Source organism: Lupinus angustifolius, chromosome LG17 (genome assembly GCF_001865875.1).
Source record: "Lupinus angustifolius cultivar Tanjil chromosome LG17, LupAngTanjil_v1.0, whole genome shotgun sequence".
NCBI lineage: Eukaryota > Viridiplantae > Streptophyta > Magnoliopsida > Fabales > Fabaceae > Lupinus > Lupinus angustifolius.
The window spans coordinates 11,047,011-11,060,303 of record NC_032025.1 but is presented as its reverse complement, the minus strand read 5'-3'; the positions used below and the strand labels follow the sequence as shown (position 1 = coordinate 11,060,303).

At 31.8% G+C, this 13,293-nt stretch overlaps 1 protein-coding gene and 1 long non-coding RNA gene across 4 annotated transcripts in view; one reads left to right on the top strand and one right to left on the bottom strand.

Annotated features, from left to right (window-relative positions):
* LOC109330761 overlaps positions 1 to 7,210 on the bottom strand; it is a 14,469-nt gene extending 7,259 nt beyond the window's left edge. Inside the window, exons 1-5 of one of the 3 annotated variants that reach the window (XR_002105711.1) lie at positions 6,803 to 7,210; positions 6,562 to 6,699; positions 6,288 to 6,353; positions 4,473 to 4,617; positions 1,656 to 1,658 (exon numbers count right to left, since the gene is read on the bottom strand). This is a non-coding gene — a long non-coding RNA (uncharacterized LOC109330761). Of the gene's footprint in view, positions 1 to 1,655; positions 1,659 to 4,403; positions 4,618 to 6,287; positions 6,354 to 6,561; positions 6,700 to 6,802 lie in introns of those variants that run through there. The other 2 variants (XR_002105709.1, XR_002105710.1) reach the window with 2 other exon arrangements.
* On the top strand, positions 12,296 to 12,880 carry LOC109330870 (histone H1-like). Its single transcript, XM_019565141.1, has 2 exons — positions 12,296 to 12,493; positions 12,590 to 12,880. The coding sequence occupies exons 1-2, from the start codon at positions 12,329 to 12,331 to the stop codon at positions 12,878 to 12,880; spliced, it is 456 nt and encodes a 151-aa protein (XP_019420686.1). The 5' UTR covers positions 12,296 to 12,328.

Below are 13,293 nucleotides of genomic sequence, written 5' to 3'. Positions count from 1 at the left end.
TGCACATATACATGTATTTATGTAATGCATGAACATATTATGAATGACATATCTCATGGATAAAATGATTTAAAAGATATATGCATATCAGATATGTATTAGGTGCCCTAAGCCTTGACTCAACTTAAACTAGATTCTAGTCTAAGCCTAGTACCAATTAAAGACTTAAGCACGTTGATTTGTTGATGATCTTCAAGCTCTTTTAGGCACAAGTTGTCCTCATCAAAACCATGACATATTAGGAGAGCTTTCCAAAGTGTTCCTCTTGACATGCACACTTTCACCAATTTGGTTTATGCTATGCTCAAGGTTGATGCTTAGTTGGCTTTGATCTTTTCTCTTGTTTCTACTATGTGCATTATCTCCAGTGTTAATCTCATGTGTTTCTTCTTCTGGAGTGATGACACTATTCATAGATCCATTGTTTGGTCTTGGTTTGAACTTGAATTTTGGTTGGAAGCCATGTTTAAAATAACAAGTATCTGTTGTATGTCTCTCTCTACCACAAAATGTGCAGACTTTGTTATTGTTGGCATTATAAGTCTTTCCAATGTTCCATGTGCCTCCAAGAGTAGATGATATTCTTCTGTCATATTGGTTGTTTCCTCTTCCAGGATTTCTTCCAGGCTGCCTCCTTCAATTTTGTGTTGTGTTTATATTGTTGATGCTTGCTTTGTTCTCTCCAAGATTTGATCCACTCAATTTCCTTTCTTGTTGCTGCACCATGGCAAAAACCTTATTGATGTTTGGCAATGGCTCCATGAGGAATATTTGTGATTTGGTTGTATTGTATTGTTCACTCAAACCTTTAAGGAAACATATTACATACCATGTTTCCCTTTTAATTTTAATGGCCTTTAGAATGTCACTTTCACATTTCTTGTGACAAGGACAGGTTGGAATAGGCCTAAGGGATTCCAATCCTTCCCAAAGTATCTTTACATCGGTGAAAAAGGTAGAGACACTTTTATCTCCTTGCCTTATAGAGTGTATTTCTTGCATTAAGTCAGAAGTCCTAAAATAATCACCCTTGGAGAATCTTTCTTTAAGATCCTCCCATAATTCTTGGGCATTATCTATGTAAATTGTCCTTTGTGCTAGATGTTGAGATAAGGATCTTGTGATCCAAGAAATTACCATGGTGTTACATCTATCCCAAGCATCAAAAATTGGGTCACTTTCTTCTGGAATTTTGATGACTCCATTAACAAACTTGAATTTGTTCTTTGATGATAATGCTCTTTTCATTGTCTTGCCCCATGAGTGATAGTTGGATCCATCCAGGGGTGGTGTGACCAAAGCAAAGCCTGGATTCTCCCTTAGATGAAGATAATATGGGCTCAGTGGATTCTGTGAAGTGTTAGAGGAAATGTGAGTCTGGCTAACTTCCTCTGAATCAATATGTTCCATTGATTGGCAAAAGATTAGGGAATAAAGAAATGATTAAAACGAAGAATGGAATTGTAGCAGAGCTCTCAATTTGAGAGCTTTTGATACCATATTAGAATTTGAATATGGAATAATAGTGTATAGGAAAAGAGATGTTATTCTTATTGATCATTAACCATGATAAGCTTTATATAAGGATACAATCGGGTAGCTTAAGTTGCAAGAAACAAAGCTAACAAACTCCTAACCCTCATAACTAACAAAACTAACTTATACAAAATGATAAACACATGTGTAAAATAATAAACACATGTGCCAAAATAAAGATGCTCAACTACAATTCTATTCTTCTAGAGAATTAGAAACATAATTCATAATTGAGTCATGTGCCTATTGATAAGACACTTTGCCAAGACAGAGTGCAGGAATGGCTTGGTGCTTCTGCTAATGTGCCTTGGTGCAATGCTGATTGATGCATCATCCAGAGTCTGATGCTATGAGTGCACCAAGTCTGGTGCACTAGATGCGCCAAGCTAGGCCAATACTGACGCCTATGATGTGCCAAGTTCGTGCACTTGATGCGCCAAGCCAGGCCAACTCTGATGCTCCTGATGCACCAATTTTGCTGCTCATGATGCGCCAATTCTGGTGCTCCTGATGCGCCAAGGCTAGTGCTCCTGATGCGATGAGCCTGACCGAGATCCTGATGTTGCTAATGCGCCAATTCTAGTGCTCCTGATGCAGCATTAGCAAGACTGAATAGAAACATGATCCTGCATTATGTTTATTAATGACCTTTATAAGAAAGGTTAGTTAAATAAAGTTAAATCTGTGATATATCTTATATACATAACATTAAACACAATTTAAATATGATGGTTGTGAGGATGAGGTGGTCTTAGTGTTGATGAACCAGTTTGATGAAGATTAGTTTGGATTCTGGTAAACCTGCTACTTCTCTTCCATCATTTGGGTGCAACAGTCAACTCTACAACATTCTTGGTTTAAGACAATGTCCTAAAAATCGTGGCCTGATCTATAAATATTGGTGTTTTTGTTATAGACCAACAATTTTTTAATTATGCTAATAATCTAACAGTATCACAATGATTGTTCTTAAAGTTGTTCTTAATAGAATAAGAACGGTTTTACTCTATTCTCCTATGATATTCTTATTTCCTGAGTTTTTGTTCTTATTTTCTTAGCAAATAAGAACAATTCTTGGTGAAGAGAGATAACATTTATTTATTGTGATACTTTATCTATTTTATACATTTTATTTATCTTTTAATTTACTATGTTGTAATTTCTATTATACTTTGAAATTATATTTGATGTATTTTAATTAATGTAATATTTTGTTTTATTTATTTGTGTCACTTATTTTATTTTTATAATTGACAACGAAAATTTATATTTGATGTGCAAGTCCTTATAAAGTGTTCATGTATTCCTCAATGATCAATGCAAGCTGCAAATACAAATAAAAAATATTATCTCTAAACAAATTGCAAAAGTTATGAAAAAATACAAAATTAGTAGCAATTGAGAAAAAATATTTACCATTATACTCAAACCTTGTGTTAAACCAGTGAACCATAGCAAAAAACTTAGAACACTATAACTGCATAACTTCACAACAAATAAAGACTTGTTATTTATGGTGTAAATGCAAATATCAAAACTAAATCAAAAAGAAATAAACGAGTTAAAATAAAATAATGATTTACCTTATGCGTGAAGAGAAAAACCGATAACTTATTTGAAGAGAGAAACTAAAAACAAAAGAGAAAAAAATGTAACTAATGGAAAAGAAAAAAGTAAGAGAAATAATAAACTGATTGATATGTGTATTATTGTATGTGAGATTATGTTTTTTAATTTGAAAAGATTCTCGTTCACCACTAAAACAAGCGTTTAACAGCCTTATTGAAGAAGTGTTGTTAAATATATGAATATATGATCTTTAACAGCGTTTACTTAAATAAGCATTGTTAAAGATAAACATGTAATAGCGCTCATTGAAGAAGTACTGTTAAATATATAAATATATGAAGTATGATCTTTAACAACACTTCTTCAATAAGCGATGTTAAAGATAACACATTTAACAGCATTTGCTTAAATAAACCTTGTTAAATATAACACATTTAACACCGCTTATTGAAGACGTGTTGTTAAATATATGAAGTGTGATCTTTAACAACACTTCTTCAATAAACGATGTTAAAGATAACACATTTAACCGCACTTATTGAAGAAGTGTTGTTAAATATATGAAGTATGGTCTTTAACATCGCTTTCTTCAATAAGCGTTGTTAAATATAACACCTTTAATAGCGTTTTCTTCAACGAACATTGTTAAGTCTCTTCCACCTTATAATTAAGGGCGTTCAACACATAAGCGTTGTTGAATGGGCATTGTTAAATACAAATTCTGCCATAATGTGTGGGACCCAAATAAAAATAATGTTTGTGTGAACACCCAATTTGGTTTTGGTCGATGATAGGTAGTCTCTTTTGCATCACATCCATGCTCAAGTTAAGAAGCCACATGAGGAACATAAATCATCCACATGCATGCTCAAGTTAAGAATTACATAGTTTTAAAGAGATGTGAAGCACAATTATCAACACCCCAAACGAATACAAAGATTTCTGGAAAGAAATTTCCATGTTATTATAATACTGCAAATTCACAAAATATAAATCATGTAGTAATAAAAAATTATGTCAAGCTGCATTATTTCTTCCAAATAAGTCATATGAATAAACTTATAGAAACTACACACTCATAAGATATTGAACTATTCTATTTGAGATGCAAAGTGCAGTTGATTGTATTGTGATCGTGGGGTTAACACCAACAGCAGTAGGAAGAACACTTGCATCACGTACAAACAAGCCTTGTGCTTCCCAACTCTCTCCATTTTCATCAACTGCACCTTCTTTTTCATTCACTCCCATTCTGCAAACTTCCCATTTGATGTGCAGAAGTATATAAGTTCCAATATTCACCTGATGATAGCACCCCTTCTACTGGATTCACATTCTCTATAAACTCTTCTACTTCATTTTTTCACTAATCTCAGCACCACCCATGAAGTCATCTTGCAAGTCCTTCAAGCAGACCTCGAGATGAAGTTCTCCTGCTCCAGCAATGATGTGTTCCCCAGACTCCTCAATAGAACAAACAACCATTGGATCAACTTAGTTCCAAAGCCAGCCCTGTAACGAGATCATTAGTACATCATTAAAATTAAAGATCTTCTATGGACAGAGGTGTAAAACAATTCAGAATGAAGCATGAAGAAAGGCAGATTGTAGTTCAAAAGCAGCAAACCAGAATACATATTCTCTTTTGGTTATACATACACTTAAGTAAATAATAATTATTCCAAAACAATCAACCTATACACCGAAACAAAAACAAAAAAAACCTCATGACATCAAGAGTCTAGTTTCATAAATTGAGAAGCACAGTAATAAACAGCAATGGTTTGTTAGTGAATAAGAATCAAGGACAGCCAATATGCTGCACATACAGATACAATGTTTATTCACTCACAATGATATGTGAGTGTATGGTGAGAGACCTATGACTGATATGTTGCAACTAATAGCCTGCAATGCATACAAATTATTCAACAACAATCCTTCTATATCCTCTTGTGACATTGATGGGAACAATAACAACACCATGCGGTGTAAAAACAGCACAAACTTAGAAATAATAGCACAATAACATGGGAAGGGAAGAATCGGTGAAGGCTGATAATAAAGATGCTCATGAACAATTACCATTACAAGGAGCGCAACAAGAACAGATAAAGTGGTCTGAATATCTTAAACAGTCCATTTCTTCTTGGAAACACAGTGTAGAATCAGACTTCTCAGTCTATCTATGTGGTTAAACCAGAAAGTGGGTTCGTAACAGAAGAATCGAGTTCTAGTTGGCAACAACATAAACAGCAAACATATCATGATCAAACCAGTTATATGATTAATTAGAAGGGGAAATGCAAACCAGAAGTCATCACCAGTTGGCATATCTTTTTTTCAGTTACGTATTCCAGTAAGCATAAAAGGCAAATTAATAGGGAATTTTCAGAAAAGGATTCCAAAACAGCAGGGTTAGGCAGCAATCATGGTCATATTAAATGGAGTAATTAGTGGTAAAATGATTATTAGTAATCATTGAGCATTATTCAAAACTGAAAGGAATAATCAGAAAAGAGCAAGAGTCAGGGTATATGTTCTTATCTCTTAGGTGAGAATGCAGAAATATCTCAGCAGTTACATATAATCATAATCAGCATGAATGGGAATAGTTATTGAGCAGTTTCAGAATGGATAACCAGAAAACAAAAGGCCAGTGCAACATAAACACACAACTATAAAAGGCATACAGCTATCACTAGAAAAGGGGAGAGCATAAAAAATCCCAACTGATCAGAGAACATACAGTTATACATAGGAAGAAGCCAGAAATAGTGCAATCAAAAAGCTTTAGAGAGAACACCAAACGCTAGAGAGAAAAAGAGGGCATTCGGTAAGAAAAAGGGAAAAAATAGACCAAGAAAGCGACACACAAAGAGGTTTAATATCACAATAGTTCACACGGCCACAACCAGGGAGCAATTACTATACATATATCTAAACAAAAGCAATCTGAAGGTAGAGTTACATGTCACAGGCATTATAAACCAAGAGGGCAGGGACGTATACATCATACAGTAACAAAAGGCATACACTCAGGTAAGCACTCAAATCATAAAAAATGCTCTGGTTCATTTGATTTATGTTATAGATTTATACGCCTGGTTCATAAACGTTTCCGATTGATCATATAAAATACCCATAGATTTCAACAGAAACACATATATTTACGCCCATACCTATTACGATTCATTTCTAGATGTCTGTTTGTCCAGATCGGTTATATAGGATCAATCCAGTTCCGGCTGTAAAATTAAAAAAAAAAAAGGATAAAAAAATCGTTACCGAAAATACCTTTTTTCACAGAAACACATATACTAGTTGAGAATGTAAGGCGATTGTAAAACCACTGTTCGTAAACAATTTGGAACCCCAGACATTTTATATGCACATCACCAACTAATTTTAAGCACTAAAAGATACATAAAAGCAAATAGCAGGGGGATACGATACCGTACTGGTTCTCCTTGCCTCAAGTGGTTCTCCTTGCCTCAACCGCACAACTCGTGGCTCCAATAGGCCACCTTCTTCGCCGATACCGTGACCTTGCATTCGGGGATATTAAGAATCCCTTGAGCACCGCAAATGCATCTAGAAATCTCGCATGCAGGAGAGACAAGGATAAGTCGACATCCCCAAATCAACCCTAACCCTTTCGGAAAGAATTAGTCGAAGAGAATAGCTGAAAATTTACCTTACTTTGGCGGCCACCATGGGAATAAGAACCCCAAATCGGGGACCACTGTGAACCACTTCACCGCACCTTCATCTATCGGCTTCCCTCGCTGCCGCCTCTGGATTGAGGAAGAAGATGGCCAGATTCGGGAGATTTTCTCCCTTCTTCCTTTGTCACCAGCTTTGAAGGATCGAGGAAAGTGAAGAAGAAAAGGAATTGTCATCACCGCACCTTGCCATAGTTGCCGTCTATCGTCGCCATGGTCACCGGAAGAAAAGATGAGACCGCCACTGGTGACCTGGTCCAGCGTTCGTGGAAGTCGCAAGAATAAAGGAGAGGAATTAGGGATTTTGAATCCCTTTTGGGATTCTAAAAACCCGTATTCCACACTCTGTTCTTTTGTTTTGTTATTTTTGCTTTTTGATTTTTGTTTATTATACTAATTATTTGAATAATCTTTTCTTATGCCTAAATCCATATATAATTAAGCTTAAACAATCCAATTCAATGTATGACCGAATCCAGATAAATATTATCACTTAAATCCCCATATGATTAATAAAGCTATGTTTATCACTTAATCCAATATTTAAAAATAATAATTTCAATCTTAATTCTATATATAAACCATCCCAAAACTATTTTTATTACCGGATTTCAAAATTTTAAAAGGATGCAACCCTATCTTATTAAACAAATTAGTTATTGAAATTTTATAGTGAGGTTATGGTTCGAGTTGTCTCTAACTTTTCTGAAAATGAGAAGAATGTTTACGACCAACAGCGTCTCTGAACTATTAATTCTATACATATAATTAATAATCTATTTTATCGCTCAAATTCTATATATACGAATAATTAGAAACCCTTACCAAATAAATTTTAGGGGATCTTTATAGTGAGGTTATGGTTCAAGTCGTCTATAGCTCCCCGGAAATGAGGAGAAGGACCAACACCGTCTCTAAAACTATTAGTCTTATTGAATCGAAACAATTATATATTAACCAATTCAATAAATTGATATTTCTAAACTTACCGATATTTTCTAAATCACTAACAATTAATTGAAGTAACTAAACAATCTTCGAACCAGAATTACGTAGTCTTGATTTCCATATTGCACTCGGGGATATGTAGGAGCAGGATAACCTCTTGTCAGATACAAATAAAAATATAAAAACTATCCGGTTTTCTAATTGAACTTTAAATTAATAAGTGTTAAGAGTATAAAAATTTGTGTAATTAGTGAAGGTACCGTTTTAATACTATCCAAATTGGGCATAAATTAAGAGTTTTCTACGTTTTAACCGCAAAAAACGTAGTGGCGACTCCAAATCAATCAGAAGAGGTAAAATTCGAATTCACTTCTCCCTAAGTCGTAGGGCCGGTCTTCCAACCAAAAACCAAGTCGCGACAATTTGCTATTGTGAAAAAAATTATTCTTAAATTATTGTGAGTAATAATAAAATATAAAATAATATATGGACTCAGATAAGAGGTAAAACTTTGTTTCTTTGGGGAGATGCTCTACAACGTTAACTTTTGTTTAGACAATTATTTTTGTGCATGCATTATTGTTCTTTGAATGTGTCTTGGGAGTGGTATCCTGAGGTGTTGTTGAGTAAAGGTTTCTGATTTTTACTTTTTTGATGTTGGTGTTGGCTTTTATGTTAGTTTTGTCGGTGGTTTTTGGATCATGGGTGTGCTCATAAAAGGAGCTCTTTATTAGGTGGTTTTTAAGTATGTTGGCATTTTCTGTCAGCATTATTATTTTCATCCTTATCCTTTTGATTGTCCTTCATCTTTTTCTATTTTTTCTCTAAGTGGTTTATCTATCCCACCAGAAAGTTCTCAAGTTATTTTTATATACTCAATACATTTTACTTTAAAAACACACAATCTGAAGGGTATTGCTTTAGTAACTTCAAAGATAGTAGGGAACCAATAGTACCCTAGATGGCTCAATCATATGCAACTAATGGTTTTATTTCATTCTAATAATGGCTTTATTGCCATCCTACATCTTATGTATAGCTTATATCTAGTTATCATAATTCATTTTATGTAGTCAAAATTAAAATATTTTTTTAACTAACTTCAAAAAAACATATTATGACCCAGTGGTGAAATGATTATAATATGAGAAACTTATTTCTTAGTGTATGTATACTAACGTTGTAGTACAAGATACAAAATATATTTTAATAACATTCATCAGTGTTATAAAAATTGATTCAAACTACTCGATTTGATAGTAAATTTGGCATCTGACTAATCCCAATAGCTCATTTGGTTAGTCTTGCATTAAGCAGAGAGTTAAATTTGGATGGTTTAAACCTAAAATTAGTAATTCAATTGATCGAACAATCCATTTTTTTTTTAAATCCTCAAACAATATCGTTTTGAGATCGAAAAAATATGTTACTTGTAAATTTATTTGTTTAATATATACTTTAAAGTTAATGTTTTTGTACGACCAATGATATTTCTTCACATTTTGGATACGACATTAATTTCTTTTATGATGTGTGACTGCCCCTCCCAACAAGTATCGCTTCCAGAAATCGAACCCTCAATCTTTTGGTCATGTTAGACATCTAGCAGAGTCTTACACCACTAAACAACGATCTTATTGGTATATTTTAAAGTTAATTGTGTACTTTTGATGTGATTACAATGAAAAATCTATGTTGGTCAATTAAATTTTTTATTTTTTGTGACATTTTGTGCTAGTAAAACATTTCTAATTGGTTATTTAATTAAGTACTTTCGTGATAACAATATTTTTAAATTTAAAGAATAAAGTTATCAAATAATATAAGGTATTATTATGATTTTTAAATGTAAAACGAGTTAATCATTTTAGTCATTGACTCACTAAGTATTGACCCAATATTCTGATCCAATTATTGACCTTCCATAGTTTAAAAACATTGTTATTTACTTCCTAAAGATATTGGTTTTCAAGTGAAGGATATTCCTATTGGAAAAAATAAAATAAAAAATCCATTAAATTATAGATAATTAGAAAACTGATGGTGAGAACGTGTTGGTGTTGATGGGCATGAGAGGAAAGAAATCTAAGGCAAGGGTTCTAATCATGTTTGATAATGCTTGATTTATATATAATTATTATATTATGTATTACTCATTTATATATATTTTTTTAAAATCAATCATTTAGTAAATATGAATAGTAAATAATATAATAATAAAATATAAATATAAGTCAATGTATACATTATTCTCAATTATTAATTTATCCAATCTTGGTAAAACTTTGGAAGGTACAACAAAATAAGGGAACATCTATTTAATGTTTTGTTCAAAAAATCACAATCCTGTAACTCTGTAATTAATGAAATATTTATTTCCGATTAAATATAAATTTTCCTTTAAACTTTTTAAAATTTGTTCATTTTGTATTTTTATTGTATGCATAATTTGGTACAGTTTTTCCTTTTATTTTACAAAAAATATTGGGATAGAGGATATATATAAAAGATACAAATATATTTCTAAATTACTTTTAAGGAAATTATTGTTTATGTTTTTGTTGAAAAAAACATTTTAACGTGAGGGCATAAAGTTTTATATTAAAGGCAAGAAAAAATTTAATTTGAAATTATTTATTAATGAAGTATATAAGTTAAAAACAAATCCATTTTAAGATAGAAATAAATAAACAATTATTTATGCATAAAATGTATGCTTATTTATAAGGTAAGAAAATAAAAAAGTATTTATTTTTAAATTATTTATAAGTAATTTATGCTTATTGTTTTTCAAAAATAAATTCATTTCAATGTAACAACATAAAAATTTATTTCTATAATAATGAATTAAAATAACTTTTTTTAAAAGCGATACATATTTATTTTGTATATTAACAATAATTTTAATTTCCTAAAATAAAAATTATATAATATTTGAGCCAATCAAATACTTCAACATAGTTAAATGAGTTCAGGTAATGCACTACTTAAATTCTTTATGTTCTATATTTTTAGACTTAGACCTGCCCTAGATTAATACTAGTACTCAAAAGGTCTGCTACTCGTGGGCTACTAGGTTCCTAGTGGACCGCAAAATTATTTAAAAAATTAAAACTAACCTATATATTTGTCCGCATATTTTCTATAATAATGTGTATTATTTTAGACAATAAAAAAAGAAGAAAAATGATAACAATAATTACAAATTGTAAATTAAAGTATAAGTACACAATTTTAAATTATTACTTAAATCTAAATCTTTTTTCTAAAAACATAATTTAAAATAACATAATAAAACATATCAAACATCTAATAACATCCATTAACATTACATCACAATTATGTATTAATAAGCAAAGCATCATTATTTAATAACATAATATCAAAATTATAACAAAAAATATTTTAATTATGTTATTATATATATAGAATTAGGAATTGAGTCTGAGTACTCGTAGGTCCAAGTACCTCATTACATGAATTCAACCAACAATAAATTTTGAAATATATGTTCTCAATTATCTGAAAATCCACAAACATTGACCAAAATTAAACCGTTGCGAATATTACCAGTGAGTACTGATAAATCTTGGAACCTATTACTATTGCTTACTGGAAAAACATTTTTAGTGATATGAAAATATTTTATTGGATATGACTCTAAGTTTTATTCTTTATTTTAAGGAAACACTATTAAAGCTTTTACTTTTCTACTTAAATTTTTTCCCTTAAGGAGGTATACATTCATTTTGTAACGCATAAAAAAAGTATTCAAAGATGAAAGCATAAATATTTAATTATTAAATAATATTTCAATTTAAGGAAATAAAATAAAAACATTTTTTATTATTTATTTAGTTGATAACTATTTATTAGGTTGGTCAAAACATTTATTTAAGGTGATAAAACTAAAATTTAATCATTAAATGATTTTATATTTATTTTAAAGTAATAAATAAACAAATTATAGAATTATTTATTAAGGTGGTAATTTTTTTAGTGAAAAGATTTATTTACACGTGATCAAAGAAACATTCAAATAAAAATATTTTGACTTTATTTGGAAATTAGATAAATTAATTACAAGGTTATGAATTGAAACTTCATTTATCAACATGATACATTTATTCTTTAAAGTTAAAATAAAATAATCCTTTACGGAAGAAACAGATATATGGATAGAAAGTAAAAAATATATTTAAATTTATATTACTTTTTATGAAAACTATATTTTTTAATTTAAAAATTACCTTAAATAAGATAAAATGTTTATTGCAATTTAATAATATTAAAATATTTAAACAATACTATATATATATATATATATATAGTTTTAAACCACTTTACCTTTTCTTTAACTTGTTTTTGGTTTTCCATTTACCATTTTCGCGCTGCTGTAGCAAACAATATTTTAGAAAAAACTCTCTTTTTCCTCATGACTAATGCGTTATGTCGCTTTCCTTCGCTATATAAATGTATGTTACAAGATCTTCATAATCACCGAATTTACCCTATTTTCTCTCTCACTTCTTTGATCAGTCTCTCTCTCCATGGACTCTTACTCATCCTCGATCCTTCCTTCTTCTCCCCCTCACCGCCCTGTCGATGCCTACCCCAATCTCAACATAATCAAATCCTTCCCAAACCACCCTAATTCTCCTGCTACTCTTGCTCCTCCCCCACCATGTAATGACGATCACCCTTCTTATTCCAAGGTAACCTAATTTTAACCATTTTAAATTATCTTTTCATTTAGGAGTGTTTTTATGACCTAATGTTAATTTGATTTCCTGTATTTGGGTGTGATTAAGATGATTTGTAGTGCAATTAGGGCTTTGAAAGATGAAAATGGTTCTAGCAAGACGGCTATTAGAAAGTACATCGCACAAGAGTACAAAGATCTCCATCCTCCCAATCACGACACCTTGTTGACTCAAAACCTAAAATACATGAAGGAGAAGAATATTCTCATTATGGTTAAAAGATCCTACAAGTTCCCAGCTGCTAGATCTGACAAATCGATGTCACTTTCACTATCTTCCTCCTCCCTTGTCTCGAGGGGACATGATTGTCTGCCAACGTCTATCAAAGCCCAATCCTGATTCGAAGTTGACTCCTCAATTGGAGCAGAATGTTGAGCCCAAATCAACTAAGCTTGGGTTGAATGACGAGGGTGAATTTAGTAGTAGTGTTGCTGGTGCTACTACTGAAGTGATGAAAACGAGTCAGAGTTGTTCATTGAAGGTTTTTGGTGAGGGAGAAGGGGTGAGTTCAACGTTGAGACTCGAAAATGGGAAAAGGGTTCGTCGTCCTCCAGTGAAGTATCAATCTTTTTTGAGTGTGGACATAATTTCTGACGACCACAAGCAGAAGCCAAGGCGCCCATCGAAATCCCATCTGAAGCCCATTGTCGTTCCCTCTACTACTCGTAGTAATGATGGTGGTGTCCCTCCCCCTGCCGATGCTCATGAGCTTGCTCAATTGCCATCGAATTCTGTACCCATTGGCTCTCCCA